The 11,780-nt window shown below is 34.3% G+C and overlaps 1 protein-coding gene across 1 annotated transcript; it reads right to left on the reverse strand.

Moving 5' to 3' along the window:
• Positions 1 to 745: 745 nt before the first annotated feature.
• Positions 746 to 7,624, reverse strand: LOC142357073 (uncharacterized; the record flags this gene model as incomplete). Its single annotated transcript, XM_075408786.1, has 2 exons — positions 5,574 to 7,624; positions 746 to 1,661 (listed from the first exon to the last, which is right to left on the reverse strand). Coding segments are annotated over exons 1-2 (2,965 nt in total), but the record flags the coding sequence as incomplete, so codon positions are not given.
• Positions 7,625 to 11,780: the final 4,156 nt, after the last annotated feature.

Raw genomic sequence — 11,780 nt, forward strand, 5'->3', positions numbered from 1 at the left:
AAGGACGTAAGGTAAGAAATTAAGATGATTTATGATGAAAATTTCCGGTTGTTCAATATCCTGGAGCCCCTGATTTGTTGGAATCTGGGAAAGAATGTCTCAAAGTTGCAATAAAAGTTTGTTTGCGGTACCTGACAGCCTTAATCTAACCGATGAGTTACTCAGTACACTAAGGTGGCTTTTAGAGCACACAGTGAAGCAATTAACTAACAACTCAGTTGATATGACAGCCCCTACTCCAAATCACTTCGTGTTGGGGCTCGAAAAGCCTAGTGCTCCAATCATGACATCGAGTGGGCGGAATCTGCGTAAATACTTAATAACGGCTCCAGTCTATGTCGACTCGTTCTGGAAAATGTTGACTGGCCAACATTATACTCAATGCAATCAGAAATCAAGTAAAATGAAAGAAGCAACTGAAAATAGAGATTTTTTAAGTAGTAGATGACTCAGAAAAACGATGTAAACACAAAAAGGAACGATTAATAAGTTTTCAGTGGCAACGATTGCGTCGTTCGACCTGCAAGGGTCAAGCCTTGGGCCAGATTTTGCAAGTCTTGAGTCAAATTGTATTCAAGACTTCACAAATTATGATATCTGTTGTTAATGAGCAATGTAGAGTTTTGAGAAAATAATAATTATTTTAAATGCGTTTCATAATTAGCAAAAAACTTTCTTACTTTTTCAAGAGACTTTATTATATTGTATTAACGTGCATATGTAGCTCAAAATAAATGAAACCAACCGGCGCTCAGTTCCGCAGGGCCGGTCCTGGATGGCCAGCTGAAGACAGACGGAAATGCAGCCGTAAGTTGAAGTCGAATCGTGATTGGTTTTTGCATGATTGCTTCCGTTAACTTGTTTCGCTTCCTCAATAATTTCAGCTCACTTTTCCACCAACCCAATGCCGCTGATAGATCACAATCGTGTGGCTCTAGCCAGTTGGTGAATGTGACGTTTTCATCCAGAAACTGGTGGAACAATGTTGAGTGATTATTAGTCTCTGGCGACAGGTAAGTTGAAAGCAAATCTATGGCTTCGAAAAGTTCTGCATTAACAATAATTCCTACCTCATATTGGGCTCTTGAAATAGCAACAGTAACGTCACTAAGATAAAGATTGTAATATCTTACCTGGTTAACTGCAAGTAGAACTGATTGAAACTCTGAACCTGAAATTTCTTGCAATGAGTGTTTACAGAGAACAACGTCACTTGCGTTCCATTTTGATTTCAGTTGATTAATTTCGTATTCTTTTGGCAAGCTTTGACTTGATAAAAGAACAATCAACCTGCTGGAAAAATCGTCTCCAAGGAAATCATTGGGGTGATTGAACAAGGATTCAAAGACATTCTGGACGTGCCTAACAGATACCTTTCGCTGTTCAGCCGTGAAGCATCCAGGCAGTTTTGCAGGTTCAGCAGGAAAGGGAAGTTCATTTCTTCTTTGCTCGATATGTTTATTTGTTACAGTGCTAATGTGGCTTGAGCTTCGAAAGAGTATATTCAAGTTCTCATGCTTAAAAATAGCCGGAAGAACATCTATTTTGGGATAACTTCCGTGTCCGATTCCGGTACATGAAAACCAGCAGCATTGGAAATTTGAGAAACTGGTTGCCTGCTCTATGATAAACATCATTTCGTCGAGCATCAGGACAGTTTTCTGGCGATGTTGTAAACTTTTCCAAAATGTTCAGATGAAATTATTAACAACTACAAAGAGAACAAAATTTTTCATTTTTTATTTTTATGTGATAAGGCGGTGACATCATTGGTAAAAATATAATTTAGGCCAGCATTTTTGTTAACTTTGCGACAAAAATTTTTATTATAAATATCATTTTTTTTTTTTTGAAATTCACAGCTAAAATGCAAGTAACATGTGTTAGGAAACAGGGATATTTTTTGAAATCAAATGTGTATTAACATTGAACTCATCATTCGAAGAAGTTGTTTCCAACAAAAAATGAGAACGAATATATAATTTCCAAAAGATGTGCAGATGGAGCAAGCGGTTTTGAAGAGCAAATGTTTCCAGAGTTTGCAAACGCCATGATTGCATTAATTTTTTGAAGTGGTGATGCAGTTGTGGATCTATAAGTAAATTGCTGATTCTTCGTATAAGGTAAGCGTTAGTTTATTGAAAGGAATCAGATAAGTTGAATGCAAGCTTTGAGTTGTGGTGGACCGTAGCTGAGAGCAGCATTGTTTCCCGAAATAATGCGGTCGCTGCTATATATTGTTTTTTTTTTCAAGTTCTGATTATCCTAAAATTATTTATCTCGATTGATAAAGATCAATTTTTAATGCCGAGTTCGAGCCCAATAAAATTTTAGACAGCTCAAGATTTTTGAAAATGCGAACTCTTACCAGAATTTAGTTCTGTCTTCGTTCTCTATTTTTTTTGTTATTATAACATCCACAAGCCGATTTTAAAGGCTTTAAAATATCAACCATTTTACGTGGAAATGTTTTGTGGTTATAAATATCTTAACTAAATCGATTTCAATAGTTATTTTAGAGCTGGAATCAGATGGCAAAATGAAAAACATGATGAGCGAAGCCTTATATCTTCAAAAATCCAAAACTCGTAAACATTCTCTTCATGCCATGACGGAGTTCATATCGAGTTTTTCAATCGCGCTCATTTTTCAAAGGAATATTGATGAGCCAAAACTAACTGAACAAAAGGTTCTAGGCTGGCAACGAGATCCGAAATCCTCAAATGATTTTGATGAGTGAAACCATAAGACATCTCCGAAACAGATATATCATGAATCTTGATTGTGATCGGGTTTTGAAGTCTAAGATTAATGAACTGATACAAAAAATTTTGAGGGATGAAAAATGTGAGCTGTAGGTTGTTCGCAGCGCGAATACTCGTGAACACCAGACAGAAAGAACCCACTTCAAATTCAGCCTAAGGGTGCGCCAAAGATCACAAATAAAAACTGGAATGAGGTAGTCACGATTGAGAAGAAATGTTTCAAAGACCTTCACAAAGACTCAAATTTTTTCTTACAACGATTATTTATCAAACCTTATAACTCGATTTCATTATAATTTTCTTTGACTTGATTTTGTCTGTGTGACTTTAATTAGACACACAAAATAAGTTCTTGGAAAAAAATCAACTAATGTATTTTATAGTGGAACTTTTTCGAAAATAAATTTTGTCGAAGGACCAGTAAATATACCGCTCTTTGCTACCAAATATTTCAATAATAATAAGAGCCATTTACGTCATGCCTTGTATGATTTTGTTGTTAATGATTAAACAAGAATGCATAGCTCACAAAATATTCAAAAAGATTTTTTCACGAAAAACTTTTAAAGAAACGTAAAAGTTTACGTCCTCAATAGTTGATCTTTGTTAAGATAAAAGCTGAGGCCATCTGAAAGATCTTATAGTGTAAAAAATTTGCAAAAAACTGGCATCCAATGTTGTCCTTTTATCACTTTCAATCATTCAATGATTACTCAGCGTTAACTACACAGATGGAAGTTTTCTTTATATACAGTTCTTTCTACTACTGTCAATTGATGAAGCAGATTCTTTGCCGGCAAAGTTTTTTTCAACTCTTCCCATTATTTCACAAAAACATGACTCTGATAATATAGCACAATTTGTAAAAATCTGTAAAATAATGCTAACTATTACGAAATTTTCACACATAATTAAAAAAAGTATCGCGTTATAAGGTAAACTTTTAAAAAAAGTTTAAAGTTTTATATATAGAAAAGGAGGCTCGGCAAAGTAAATTTGCATATAATGAGACCAAATCGCTCATATTTTTGACTTATTTGTCTGCACCTGAGGAACAGAAACAAAATTGTTTTTGATTGTGAAAAAAACAACCTTTTCTTACACAATAAAAAACACATTTTCATCAAAAAAATGGTTAATGAGTAATTTGTTTTCAGCGCAAAATGTTGAATGAATAATTTCTGCCGCATTGGAATACCGATGATATTTACTATTAATAGTACTGGAAGACAAGACAAGCAGCAAAAACAACAAAACATCAATTCCCGTCTAACTCAAAATCTTTTTTTTTTTAAAAAAAATCCCTAACAAAATCAAATTACATCAGTTGAAACATAAGAAAACTCAGCCTGTCAATCACCTCAAAGCAGATGTATTATTTCCTTAATGATAGTTGTAAAAAGATTAAAAAAACGGCAAACTTCAAAACTAAACTCATATTTTTTAAAATAAAAAAAATTAAAGTTATAAAAATCATTAGATAACAACTGAAAACATTGTACAGGTTCACCTGTAGCTTCTAAATTCCAAATTGGATCTTTGATTAATAAAACAAAGTCATGATGCTTTGAATAGAATTACAAATGAAGGCATATCAAACGAAATCACTTAAAGTTTAAGAAAACAAAAAGTCACAACCATAAAAACTACGTGCTTTTCTCTAAAAATATAATGTATTTTGGCCTGACTTTTTATTAGGATTTCTCATTATTTGGGCCTTGTTTTGAAATCAAACGAAAATATGAAAAAAACCGCACCCCAAACTATTTTTTGCGAAAATCAAAGATGAGTCAAATCTTAGCCCTGATTGTCTGCGCGTCCAAGAAAAACAATTTATCATTGCATTTGAAATAGTTTAGTCCGTGAAACGTTACAATAAAAAAAATAATTGATGAAAACCTTGTTGATTTGAGTTTTCAAGTAATCTGCAAAAGTTTTAATCCAGAAGATTCCTATAACAAATGAAAGTACTATTATCTTTTTGAGGGGGTTCAATGGTTGTGACAGCAGCTGTCTGATCTCTACTTCTGGCATATTTAAACAAAACGTACGTGGAGCCATTTCTGATTATAAGAGGGTTAATTTAGCAAATATTTTACCAAAGACAATAAGATAAACCAAGTGGTAGGCTTCGTTTATACCTTGCAGTAAAACCAATAACTTTGTTGTTTTCAATATTAGCAAATTTCAGCACAAGTTGAAAAAACTTTGGTCCAGAAATAAAAAAAAAATTAAAAAGGAATCTCTTCTCTTCACAAATATTTAAAGCTCGAAAAATCCCTGTAAAAACAAAAGTTCAGAATCCTTTTTCATTCCATATTCTTTTCTGGACGGGCTTTCTGTTGATACCAGTCTCCAATTTCTACGATGAATATATCGATTGGTCAAAACTGACTGAACAAAAAAAACATTTGAGTGTATAGTTCCTCCGCCCACAAGTAGGTCGGAGCAAAAAAGCTGAGGCCATCTAAAAAACCTTATATTGTGATAGTTATTGTCGAAAAAAAATGTCATCCGCTGTTGTCCTTCTATCACTTTTAATCATTCAATATTAAAAAAACAGTTAACTAATCAGATGAAATTTTTCTTTGCAGACAGTTCTTTCTCCTATTATCAATTAATGAAGTAGAATGTTTGCCCTAGAATTCTAAAAATTGATCACGGAAAAAACTAAAACACGCAAGTCAATTTAACCCATCAAGTTTACTATTTGCAAATTATTGATGGTGGTAAATATAGAAGTCTGGTAAAAAGAAACGTTGTACTTTCTATTGAAATCAATTATTATGAGCTACTGGAAAAGATTACGTCAGTTGACATCGTGGGTAAGCTCTGGTATTTATTCACTGCTTCTATTTTTAGTTTGTGTTTGAGATCTTTGCTGCAATTACTCTCCACAAGAGAATCCAAATGTTTACGAAACAGATTTCTATTTTTCTCGTACAAATAAAAAATAGTCTTAACGTCTTCACGTCTGGCCATTTGTTCACATTTGGCTAGCAGAAGTAAAGTCTTACCACTTCCAGGTTGACCAGTTAGTATCAAGTGAGTATTGCTTTGATCGAGTAGAATCCGATGCTGTTGTGGACTTAACACAAAATTGAACTGCGGGTGGTCATCAGAATTCCCATCCAAATTTTTGTTCCTCCACTTTTTGAATGATTCTTGGTATCGCTCGTCGATATCCTTAGCAGTTTTCTCAATTTCCATAATCTGATCACGCATAATAGCAGGCATACTTAAAGAAGCACTAGCGAAACAAGCAGAGACATAGTCAATGAAACTTGGCTTGGGGGTTGAGCGGGAGTCTGCTAAGCCGACTTCAACGTCATCAGATTTACAGGGAACAGATTCTGAGGGATCGGTGCGCTGGTCAAATAGTTTATCAATGGTGTTATTACAGTTCACGACATTGAACTGGTCATTTATTCTGAGCCAGACCAGATCATCGCTAGATGAATTACATACCAGAAAAGACAAGTAGTTTGTAACCCGTGCCCAATTTTTGTTTATTAATAATGCCAACTCACCTGGACATCTGTTTTCCCGTATTTTTGTGACTTCCTCTTTTATGCTTGTGATTTGTGCTGCAAAAATGTCATGCTTTATGTTCGGAAGGCATACAATGACTTTCAACGTATTTTGTAGCAAATCAGCAATAGACTCAGTGTTGTTTTTTGAATACAAGATCCGGAAGGAATAGAGTATAATCTGCATCGGGGGAATAATCTTTGTGAGGCATTGTTTCAGTTTGTTTGAGACTGATGATTGCCTTGCTTTTTCGGGATTTTGAGACAAGCCGACCTCAAAAGCAACAATATGCTCTTTTCCCAAGTACAACCAGTCAAATTCAAAGTTCGAAATTTTTGAATTTTCAGGCATGGTTGCAATGGTTTCCAAGTGTTCGTTCGAGAAACCCCTGATCAAGACCCCACAAGATTTCTCAATTTTAGCCAATAAAAGTTCAGAGAAAAGTCTGACTTCGCCCAAATATATTGAATAGTTGTTGAAATCTCCCAGCTCTCCTTTATCTGTGTGACAATACAACATATTGTCTAGCACTCTGTTGAAGGATGGAATCGACTCAAGTTTGCTGTCACGGTCGGGAAAGAAAAAATCAAATGTTTCAACAACTTTGTCAATTTTATTTATTGACACAGGCTCTCCCCCCAAAAACTTATGAGTTGGGCCCGGAATATAAACTTCCTCTTTGCTTAGATTATAAACGTAATATTCTATCAATTTTTCAACAAAACGAAACTGCCTAGGCGAACAACTGACTGGTTTGGTGAGCAATTTATCCAACTTGTTTTTTCTTGTGAAAATGAAATCAGGACTGACATTGCTGGAATCGGAATTGTTCAAATTATACTTAGAGACTAACGACTGGAGTTTCTGGAAATCTTCATATTTTTCAGCTGTTGATGAAGTGCAAATCACAACCTGTATAGCCATTGTATTCTGACCCAAACACGGGCCTTCAAACTGCTTTACGATTTCATTCAAATTTGTGAGTTGGTGTTGAATCGATTTGTAAATTTCGTCCCCGACTCCCTTTTCGGAAAAATCGTCGATCATCTTGAAAATGAACACTTTACCGGAATTCGGCGTCGGAATGAACAAACACCCAAACGATATGTCGTCATCTGGAGGCGGTGTAGAACTTTCTGATGTGTTGTTGATCGCTTTTGGATGCCTTCGAATAACTAACCCATTTTGTTGCATTAGGAGAAATGAAATCAAACTATTGTGGGAGAGGACGCTTTGAATGAAAGTGTTCAATGAAACTAGTTTACGTGGAGGCGAGGGAAGCACCACCAAGCTGCTTTCCATTGCTTCTCGTAAATTTGAACTCATTTTTCGAGACAGTTTCGTTTACAAAATAAAAATAGTAAAAATTCTATGATTAAAAAACAAATTGGCTTTTCAAAATTGTCGCGCAAATCTGAAGTCAATTTCTTCAGACGTTTTAGTTTTATAAAAAAAAACTGAATACTGTTGAGCAGTCAGTTAATACTGGGCCCAGGTTTAGCGAATAATTATTGCAAATAACTTAAGGTTCAAACTTAATTGCATAAAGCTTTCGTTTTTCAGCGTGAATGCGATAAACTTCGTTTACACCCGGGATGACCACCATAAATGTTTCTTAGAAACCATACGTAAGACATATATGGTTGTATGGCTTCTTTGATACCATACTTAAGACCATACAAAAATTTAAAGGTGATCTCAAATGACGTCTTTTGGACCACGTAGTACAACAAATATATCGTAGTTGCCATTGGCCTTCAACAAAAAATTTTTTTTTCTATGGTGCCTTGGATACCATATCCAAGACCATAGACTTTTATGGCCCATCCAAGATCATAAAACCTTTTTTGTGCAACATCTTTTTTTGACACAAAAATGATTTTAACAACTTCCTATGCGCGTTTCAGACTATAAAAATGGAGATTTAAAAATTACTTGTAAAAAAAAATTATGGTGTCTTGGATACCATATCAAAGACCATAGACTTTTATGGCCCATCCAAGATCATAAAACTTATTTTGTGCAACCTCATTTTTTGGCTCAAAAATGGTTATCACCGCACAATATGAGGAATTTAGGCAAAAAACTTGAAGGTCCAGAACAAACTCATGAATATGGTTTCAATATATAAGTTACATCGATAACTCATCACAAAAAGTCGTATGGCAATGAAAAATACAATAAAACGGCAAAATTTTTGAGAAAAACAGTAGTTTCATTGTCATAAAATTCAACTGCCTTCAACTGAAGCCATCAAATACGCTAAATTATGTCCCGATGTAACGAAAAAGATGTTTGTCACTCAAAAATCATCAATAAGACATTACAACATGTCATTGACTATAAAAACAACGTCAAATACAGGCAAAACACAAAAATTCTGTAGAAAAGCGCGAGAAGAAAGTATCGAAACCAATTAAACCATAAGCTTTTTCCTGTAAACCTTCTTCACGATCCATTGAACGACATCAATGAGCCAATGGGAATTACCAATATTAGGATAATGTAATGGGATTTCAGAAGGAATCAAATTTACGAAACGAATATCAAAAATGTAAAATTAAATTTTGAAAAACCCGTACATCGAAGTCAAAAAACCAATTGTTAGAAGTTAAAACCGTTAAATATATTAATTTTGTTGAAGCAGAGAAAAAAGGATTCTGTTAATACTGAGACTTACTTACTGTTCACGAAATTACTGTTTATTTACTGTTCCTTGAAAACTGTACCAAGATTATATATGGTTTCCGAGAAACCATATCAAAGACCATATATGGTTTCTTAGAATTCATATCAAAGACCATATTTGGTTTGTTAGAAACCATATCAAAGACCATATATGGTTTCTTAGAAACCATATCAAAGTCCATATATGGATTCTTAGAAACCATATCAAAGACCATATATGGTTTCTTAGAAACCATATCAAAGACCATATATGGTTTCTTAGAAACCATATCTAAGACCATACATGTTTGTTCATACCATATCAACGATGATGATTAAATCGACGCTGAGGAGTCGGGTGTCAATGGTTTCTTAGAAACCATATCCAAGACCATTTATGGTTTCTTGGATACCATAGCAAGATCATACACGAAATCAATGCGCTTCGTCTATGGAACCATATATGGTCTTGGATATGGTTTCTAAGAAGAGCCAACCCGGGCAGAAAAACGTTTTCTTTTCGAAAAAAAAATTGGAAATTTTTAGGGCCGCAATTTGACACGTTAAGCAGTTTTAATCAATGCATAATATAAATTGTAAAGAACAAACCAGAAGTAAATAGAACTTATGACTGTTTTTCTATGCACCGTAACTTTCTAAATTAACAGTCTTGAAACTTTTAAAACGTACATCTCGCATCAACAGTGCACGTGCCAGATCACAGCAGTTTTTGTATTAAATATCACAAACCAAGTAAACAAATTTTGCTTCTGAAACATGATTGTTTATTTCGAATGCTCGTTTCGAAAGCATGCTTGGTTTTGCTGCTAAGGAAGAAATTGTCGACTTTTTTGGTTTTTAAAATTTGTGTCGTTCAGTGGATATGATTATGGTGGATGAAAACCTGAACTGGTTTTTTTTGAAAACCTTTACTATTTAAGGTGAAAAATTTTCACTGATCTTAAACTGTTTAATAAAAATAATTTACAACAACTACTTCTGTCCGTTTTGTTAAGTAAAACAAAATTTCTACAGGAAACCTGGATATCTTCTGTCAAGTAATCTACCAGGATGACTAAAATTTCAAGGAGAAAGTGAATTGCAAACAGGTTTCATTAACAAGTAATTTTTGGCTTTAGGTACTAACGTAAAATTTATCAACTGCTTTTTTGGTTTCTGGCGTATTCCTCACTTTTTTCAAAAAGTTTTTGCTAAATATTGATTGATGCTTCATAATCATCCTTTCAATCAATTTATGCAAACCAGGAGGCTATAAGTTGTTGAATAGTTCATAAAGGAGCGCTACAATTTTCTCTTATTTTTCTGTCTAGAATAACTATCATCTTTGATGCCTGTCTTAATCTAATTTCAGTTATCGGATGCTCAGTTAAAGTGCATAACTCGAGTTTTGGAATTGAAGGAGAGGTGAAACAGAGCATAACTGGCTGTCAAAAACTTGGGCTCTAATTCAGTTAACTTTATTTTCTTATTGTTTTCTTGTTGCCCGACAGATATAAATTACTTGCTTGCCTATAACGGACATGCTTTTACAGACCGTGAACACACACAGCTTGAAAAGCACAGTTGCTTTGAACTCATAGACGAATAATTAAAATCCCTAACCGGCACAATTCTGCCAGAACTATATGAAATAGTTGTCCAACATCCGATCTCATTTTATTGACTTTCAACCGAATCCAGAACATTGGTTGATTTGTATTCAAAGATTGTGTCAATCTAGCAACAATTTGGAAGATTTCGAAATAATTTCCTTCGAAGGAAGATAGGAAACTTGCAAAGAGGAACTTGCTTCTTGCGAGAAGATAGACGACTTTGAGCTGTCATGTTTTTGTTGGAAAAATTTTTAAGGTATCAAAGAACGTGAAGCTTGGCCATTATTTTCATTCCGGTTACTTTTCAATAAAATTTCAATGATCTGGTTTTAATGGCGGAAAAAAGCACCGAAAGTTAATGCTTGATAAAATTTTTTTAACTTGTCGGTTTTTTTTATAAAAACCATTTGAAGTTAAAATGTAGATCCAGAGTGCGTTGAAATCACAACCTTTTTGTTGTCCTGGAATGCCCTCAAAAATTCGGAAAGTTTGGTGTTCTGACATATTTTTCAAAAAAAGGACAGAATTTTCAGCCTACCAGCTTGGACAGCAAATTACTGGCACAAAGTGTGACAACTAGTTTTTTTAACCTGTGTTCACCCTGAACGTCCTCAAAGAACACTCGCTGAGAAAATTATCATCAAGCCGGATTGAGGCATCTAACGAGTTATATGGTTTGAAGAGTTTTGCAGCATATAGTTTTTTCATTGAAAGCTTGTAATTTGTAATGATTGTGATGGTTTAAATTTGCCGGAATAAAAAAACAACAAGTGTTTTTTAAAGAAACAGCATGCAGCGGTTATTCACTGACTTTCAGCAGAAAACTGCTGTAGAACGTGGCAGGATGGCAGACAGCACTTTCATATGATGAACTGAAGAACTGGCGTAGATTCTGATACTGTTATTTCCATGAAAATAATTTTAAGGATAGGTTTCATCTTCTTCTGCCGTTCATAACAAATCACCTGAATTCCGAGAGCATATATTTGTTCCAACCTCACTTGTGAAGCAATTTAATGACATAATCGTCCTCGTAAAAAACGATATGCGTAATTGAAAAATTGCTAATTGTCTTTTTAATGAAAAATTTTTATTGAGAGGAGTGAAAATGATCACCATCAAGACTTTCTTTCATTTCCGTTTTTATTTGACACTATCTTAGATATGTGGAAATGAGTTAATTTTAGCGTCGAAAAAAGTGACA

The sequence above is a fragment of the Convolutriloba macropyga genome, unplaced genomic scaffold, assembly GCF_964194025.1.
Source record: "Convolutriloba macropyga unplaced genomic scaffold, txConMacr16.3 SCAFFOLD_2540, whole genome shotgun sequence".
Taxonomy (NCBI): Eukaryota; Metazoa; Xenacoelomorpha; order Acoela; family Convolutidae; genus Convolutriloba; species Convolutriloba macropyga.